Genomic DNA, 7,263 nt, shown 5'->3' on the forward strand with positions numbered 1-7,263 from the left:
AAATATATTTCTATATATTTCAGCAGCCTCAGACATTAGTATTCAACATAACCCCTTTACTGTTCTTTCCCTGGAAACTCAACACATCTCAAAGTTGCCTCTCTTGCTTCTCCCAATTTCAGAGTTCCCAATAGTGCCATTCACAAATGTCAGTATGTCTTTTTGTTTATTTATGTATATATTTATTTGCTGAAGCAACATTTTTTGTCTTGCCTCCCTAAAAGACTTCAGTCACAGAAGTGATGGATAATTAAATTTTATGCCTATATATATCCCTATGAACCTTATGTCAGTAGTAATGTAAATGTCTTTAATATGTCTGTTTTCAAAGTAATGACATCATTCATTAACATTTACATTATTGCTTGTTTTAAGATGTTACTGTTTCCAAAGTACTGCTAAAGACATTCTCTTTTGTGAGTGTGTCTAGGCATTTCTATTGCAATGAGTTATCCATAGTAGCTTAATTTTTCTTTTAATGTAATAATTGATTTATAGAGGTATTATTATGAATTGGATAACATTCTTGACTCAGAAAGACTTAAGTTTACATCACATCTATGTTACTTTTTAGTTCTTTCATTATGGACAAGTCACTTTATTTTAGCATTTCTAAACATTAGTTAACTTTCTAAAACTGTTAGATGGATTACAAGATGTGTAAGTAGAGGGAATTCCTACCTTGACAAAATCCCAGGTCTTTGATTTATTGATGGGAGGGAACACTTACTTAAACCTTGAAGGATTCCTGCATTTTACAAACATTAGGTTCCCAGTATATTTCAACAAGAAGAGAGATTTTATTTCATTGAGTTCATTTAAATAAATTTTCTTTGGCATATATATGACTTTATCAAGTTTTGTTAACTATGCCTAGTTCATATATACTAGAATGTGAAACTTTCTGTCTTTGATGTCTCTCTCTCTCTCTCTCTCTCTCTTTTTTTTTTTTTTTTAGTTTAGAACTTGTTGTTGAACCCTGGATTGATGGACTTTGGATTGCCCTCAACAAACAATTTGTCCTAAGTGAAAGAAAAACAGATATGATCAGTGATTTCAGTACCACATCCAGTGCCTCCTTAAAGAATGTTAAACCAGAAATATTACCCATTGACTCACACATTGCACTTCTCAAATTGAATGATTTGGAAGGGAGAGTTTATTCAGGAACTTTAATCGAAGATTTTGAACCCTCACTTATCCAATCAATACCACCCCTTTCACAATCTGCTCTTAATATTCCAACATTACCTCCAGAATATTTAGATGTCCAGTTTCAGGAACCTCTTGATCAGGTAAGAAATGTAGTTCTGATATGTGTTAGAGATGTAACTACAAATATGATTGAAGAATGTATGTGCATCCAGAGAAATAATTGATAAATAGAAGTAGGAACAGAATGGCTTACAAATCTGCACATAATTGTATCGCATGGTAACTGTCTCTGAGGTAGGTTGGGGGAGGAGGAAGAAAAAAGTCACATAACTTTATTATATATTTAAAAGGAATGGCAAGTTGTACATAATAGATTTGCAGTTAAATGTGCAATTACCTTTTTTTTTTTCTTTTCTATTTTGTTGTGGAAATGCTTGTTTTGTTTCTTAAATTCAGAGTAATATAAATTAGATTTAAAAAATTCTATTGGGTGGATGGTTATATAGCTTTAAATTAGTTGTATTAATGGTATTCAAGAATAAGTAGTAATTTTATTAATTGTACTATCTATGTAAAACTTATAGCTCAAATTCTTAACTTTAATTTTTAAAAACAATTTATGTATGCAAGATAATATAATAAACTTTCTTTATGGACATTTCAATAATAAGGTTAATTTAGTAGCTAAAGTTGGAAAAGTAGTAGTGTTCTCACTAAAAAATTGGAAATTTAGAAGAGGAGGGAGTTTGGCAAAAGTATGTGAAAGGAAAAGAAAGAGGAAAGGGTTAGTGTTGGACAATATTTAAGTCAATTTTGAGATTTTGGAGACAAAAGTATAATTTATGTTCACAGGGACTTTATCTAGTTCTAATTATTTAATGATAAAACAAAGAAAACAGTTAAGAATGTGTATCATTTATTTGCCTTGGTGTTTATCTGTGGATTTCTCTATCTCATAGTCACGTGAGTCTCTTTTGTCCATATGTGTTCCAACCAGGAACTGGTTAAATCTGTTGTGGTTTTGCAGAGTATTCTTGATGGCCTATCCACATGGCAATTATCTAGTGTAATTATAACCTTTATTCCTTTTAAGTGTACAATCATGATTAATCTGGAGAAAGATACATAGAGGGATTACTATCTTTGTTTTGGTAATTAGTGCTTATGCCAATGGATTCTTTACTCATTCTCTAGTTGGTTACTTTTTAACATCAAATTGGCACTCATCACTGTAGAGATGATAATGAAAAGCCTACTTTTTTTCATTAAGTTTCATTTTTAGTTTATAGGATAAAATAAGCATTTTTATAACAGTATAACAAAAAAAATGATTGCACTTGAAATTGCAAATCTGCTTTGAATAACTTGACATTCCTTCAAATACACACACAAAAAAAAAATTATCTAAATTTATTTTTTTCCCTCTACCCCACAATAGAGATGGTTAACAGCCACAAATATATGTGTGCGTGTATATATGTGTGTGTGTGTGTGTGTGTGTGTGTGTGTGTGTGTGTGTGTGTGTATAGAAGTATGTATAGAATAATTTTATCATATAACAATTTTCTTTCTCTGGATGCAGATAGTTCTTTCTTCATAATTTGGGTATTATAATAATTAAAATAATTTTCATTCAAAGCCATTCTTTTTTATTCACCATCTCTATTTTATAAAATTTATTTAGTATTTTGTTTTTCCCCAGTTACATGTAAAAACAAATTTTAACATTTATTTTTAAGACTTTGGATTAAAAATTATCTCCCTTCCTTCCCATCCCAGCATTGAGAAGGTGAGCAATTCAGTCTAAGTTCTTTTAAAAATTCTTTTGGGACTTGAGACCATTTGGGGTAGGAGTGACTTTTTTCACCTCACTATTTTCCTCTGAATATTAACTCAGTTCTTCTTTTATACCAAAGTAGCTATCTTTGATCAGGTTCTTTTTTGAAAGAAGGCCATGACAACTTGGTTTCTATAACTTGTAAGGTTATCCCTGTCATGAATGACTGCAAAGTGTTAAGATCATTTGGCTAAAAGTCCACATATAAATGAATGATATTTTTTGCAAATTTCTTTGTTAGTTAATTTCAACAGATAGAAATTTTCTTTCCAGGACCAGTGCCAAGTATCTTTTACTCCAGTGGAGACAGTTTTCCAGGTTCCCATTTCAAAGGCCATTCAGCTTACTAAGAAGGATGCCATAAAAACCACTCTGCTATTGGAATTGGACATTTCAGTGAGTTGATGACTTTTACTTTCATTTGGGTAATTACATATTAAAGACAATCTGAGAAGTAAGTGGAATGATTAGGTGGTGCTTTTTTTGTTCTTTTATGCTTATATTATTCTATTTTTTTATATACAGAGGGAATGAGGAGGCCTGTGATTATATAGGGAAGAAAAAACATGAGATGTAAGGTCTGAAGTTGGGCATTTCAGTTCTTTTATAATTTTATAATTGTGATACCTTGGATAAATCATCCAAGCTTTTAAATCCTGCTTCCTCCATCTGTAGAATGGACATAACTAAACATAGATTTTCTTATAGAAAATTAAGAACATCTTTATGTCATCTAATTCTATTTGCCTAAATTTAGGTGAGCAAGCATTTATCTTACAAAGTATAATAAAAGTATCCTTTAGCTGAACTTACAAAATGAAAAGGTTATGTGCTTAGCTTTTCCAATACAATCTAAACTCTTTTAACTTTTTTTTTTTTAAATTTACTTAGAATACAACCTTTTCATACCAGCCTGGAGATTCCTTCAATATTGTTTGTCCTAATGATGCTTCAGAAGTACAGGAATTAATTCAAAGACTTCAGCTTTCAGAGAAAAAAGAACATCGTGTAAAATTGGAAATTAAAGCAAACAATAAAAAGAAAGGTACAGCACTTTTGTTCATTAGGAATTTGAAATGATGTTATTTAGTTTGGTTACTGAAAAAGAAATGAGAATGAGAGAAATGAAAGTTTTCTGTGAAAAATGTGAAAAATGTAAGAATTATTTTTGATCTCATCACATTTGAAAATTCAGGTAGTAGAATAGACAGGTGGATGTTTGCAGCCTTCACTCTTTTCTATAAGAAATGAAGGATCATTTTATCAAGATAGTTTAAAAATAGTATGACATAGAATGAGCTTTTTCAGTATTTCATGTCTAAAGCAGTAAAGTTTTTCAATATTTATTCCTTCCTTTTTTTTGATGAACTTTGTTTTTCCATTATATTCATTTTGGAAGTATTTTCTGATAGAATGGTTTTATATACTTTTCCATAATATTGATGCACATTGAATGATGAGTATTACTTAATTTTTTTGGAAATTATAATATTCATTTTCCTGTTTTTTATGTTATATCTCCAATGCCTGCTGGATTCTTCTTTTCACCCTTCATTATTAAAGGAGCAGCCATACCTCAGCACATTCCTGAAAGGGTTTCTCTTCAGTTCCTTCTTACTTGGTGCCTTGAAATAAGAGCAGTTCCTAAAAAGGTATTGTCTTCCTTCCATCTTTGCACTTCAGTATTTAAATTAATTACATCTCCTTTGGCAGAAAACCTCTGAACAATATATTCAGTTCTTGACAATGACCTACTGTAGTTGAAATATTTATTATTTAACCCAATAAATGAAAGCAATTTTTCATGTTGATTGGAAATTCTAATGGTCCTAATTTTTTCTCTTTTTACCAACTTTTCAGAAAATAATCACCAATAGTTATTATTAAATAATTAGATATGTCATATGAAAACAACAAATTGAATAATTTCTTTAGGCAAAATTATAAAATTTGTTTTAGGTGAAAGAATATAGTTTTTAAATCGAAAGATCCACTAGATGTCAGTATTGTACACTATCTTACTGAGATTAGTTTTAATTGATTTTTATTGCCACCTTGCTTTAAATGATTGTATTGAGATAACATAACTCTATTTTGCCAGATATCTCCCAATAATAAGAATAAGTAAATCATGCTATAGTTATAGAATACTCCCCAGTACAAAAAGTTGTTTTTCCTTTCTGTCTTGTTCAGTTTCCATTATAAAACATGCCAGCTAAAATGACTATGTTCTCAGGAGGTTAGTTATCAAATGGGACATAAAGCAAACTAGAGTATTCATTGCATAGAAAATATTTCTATTGCATTAATATAACTATGATCTAGTGCTTTTTTCTATACTAGAAACATTAATTCAATTTAAGGGACTTGGGGCAAATGTTCAGTGTTTAAATTTTTCCTTATGAAAATGTTATTTACATATTTGTTTTCAAAGGTCAGTAGTAAACTTTTAAAATAAAAAATCTATACCCTATTTGTGGACCATATTGCCAGATTCAAGCTGCTCTGTCAAATATAGGTCCTCAATGCACCTATTTCCTCATTATTTCTTAGCTTAGCATGTTTTGAATTTCTAGTGAAACCTGATGTTAGGCTCTGAATGAAAGCTTTTTATTAGGGATAAGGAACTTTACCACTGTCTTTCTTGGCACCCCACAAATAAACTAAAATTTGAAAGTAAATAAAACATCCTATATATCTGGGTAGAGAAGTAGGAAAGGTCCTCATCCTTAATAAAAGCTTAAAAATGTAATTGAAATGAAACTGAACTGTTGATACAAATTGCAGAGGATTATACTTCAGGTGTAGTTTACTCTGGGGGCACCTGAGATGTGGAGGCATAAAGTGGATATTGAATTAACTCAAATATAAATATCATGTACATACTAACACTGAATTACTACTAATAAAGATTTTATTCAGAGCTTACCACTGGGCCTTCAAATCATGTTTAACTTGCTGGACAACTTGCATTGTGTTTTCTACTCAGATTTAATAATCTTGCAGGTTACTTCAGGTGATGGCCAAAAATTAGAAGATGAAAACTGAGGGTTTTTTTTATTTTGTTTTGTTTTGTTTTGCAGAGAATGAATTATATTTTCCTTTGGGCATTCTTTTGGGTTCTCCAGCTCATTTTTGGATAATTGGGCACATTTCCAGATGAATAATGAATGAGCTACCATGACAGTTTAAGCCACAAAGGACACCTTCATTAAAATCTCTTTTTCTTTATCACAGGCATTTTTGCGAGCCCTTGTAGAATATACCAGTGATAGTGCTGAAAAGCGAAGATTACAAGAACTTTGCAGCAAACAGGGGGCCTCTGACTATAATCGTTTCATACGAGACTCTTATGTCACTTTGTTAGACTTACTCCATGCTTTTCCAACTTGTAGGCCACCTCTTAGTCTTTTGCTAGGTAAGTAGTCACTGTTGGTTTAATTGATTTAGGTTTCTGAAATTTCACATAATCGTCAAAAAAAGATCCTTGTAATTTATCTCAGAATGATCAGTGTCCAAGAGAAAAATCACTTTCTAAAAGTGAAAACACTATAGGAAAAAACCCACCACAACAAAAAAATTCTCTCTTCATTTTTTTTTCAATTTAATATAGCTGTAATTTTCAAAAGTCTCAATTTTTGATGAATCTGATTTGTTAGTCTGTGGGGGGAGGGGGGAATTGAGGTTAAGTAGCTTGCCTGAAGGTCACACTGCTAAGAAGTTTTAAGTGGCTGAGGGTGGATTTGAACTCAGATTGTCCTGACTACAGGGCCAGTGTTCTATCCACTGTGCCATCTAGCCTCCCATTGTTAAATGTTCCTAACCCTTTTTATTTTACCAATTTTCTACAAAGTCCTCTTTGTTAGTCAAATCTTTACAAATATTTGAGCAATTAATTTTTTCCAAAAGTACCCCAAATTAGACTTAATGTATCAGAAATTTTTAAGTGTAATATATGTAACACTATACTAGGTACTCTATTAGAAGCTGAAAGCTCACTCTACCCGATATCTGTAGTTGACTACCTTGAGTTGGAAGTTTTTATACAATAGCACAAATCAGTACTTTGAATCTGGTTAATGGGATATATACTTACCATATTTCCTCTGAAAAAAATCAGAATATATGACATAATAAAAGCTTCTGCAAATAAGCTTCTGTAAAGCTCTTTTAAAAGGATGTATATTTTATTCAGTTTCAGGACATCCCTAGAAAAGCTCAGTTTGAGTAAAGCATAATCAGATATATGTTGCAAGATATTAGAAAAGAGT

General features: G+C 31.1%; 1 protein-coding gene across 2 annotated transcripts in view; it reads left to right on the forward strand.

Annotated features, from left to right (window-relative positions):
- The window catches only part of MTRR (5-methyltetrahydrofolate-homocysteine methyltransferase reductase), a 35,423-nt gene that overhangs the window by 15,609 nt on the left and 12,551 nt on the right, over positions 1 to 7,263 (forward strand). For both annotated transcript variants that reach the window (XM_051969835.1, XM_051969833.1), the window contains exons 5-9: positions 959 to 1,295; positions 3,266 to 3,388; positions 3,884 to 4,037; positions 4,556 to 4,644; positions 6,230 to 6,410. In XM_051969835.1, the coding sequence (XP_051825795.1) occupies positions 959 to 1,295; positions 3,266 to 3,388; positions 3,884 to 4,037; positions 4,556 to 4,644; positions 6,230 to 6,410 (884 nt within the window). The remainder of the gene's footprint in view (positions 1 to 958; positions 1,296 to 3,265; positions 3,389 to 3,883; positions 4,038 to 4,555; positions 4,645 to 6,229; positions 6,411 to 7,263) is intronic.

Source organism: Antechinus flavipes, chromosome 1 (genome assembly GCF_016432865.1).
Source record: "Antechinus flavipes isolate AdamAnt ecotype Samford, QLD, Australia chromosome 1, AdamAnt_v2, whole genome shotgun sequence".
Classification (NCBI taxonomy): domain Eukaryota; kingdom Metazoa; phylum Chordata; class Mammalia; order Dasyuromorphia; family Dasyuridae; genus Antechinus; species Antechinus flavipes.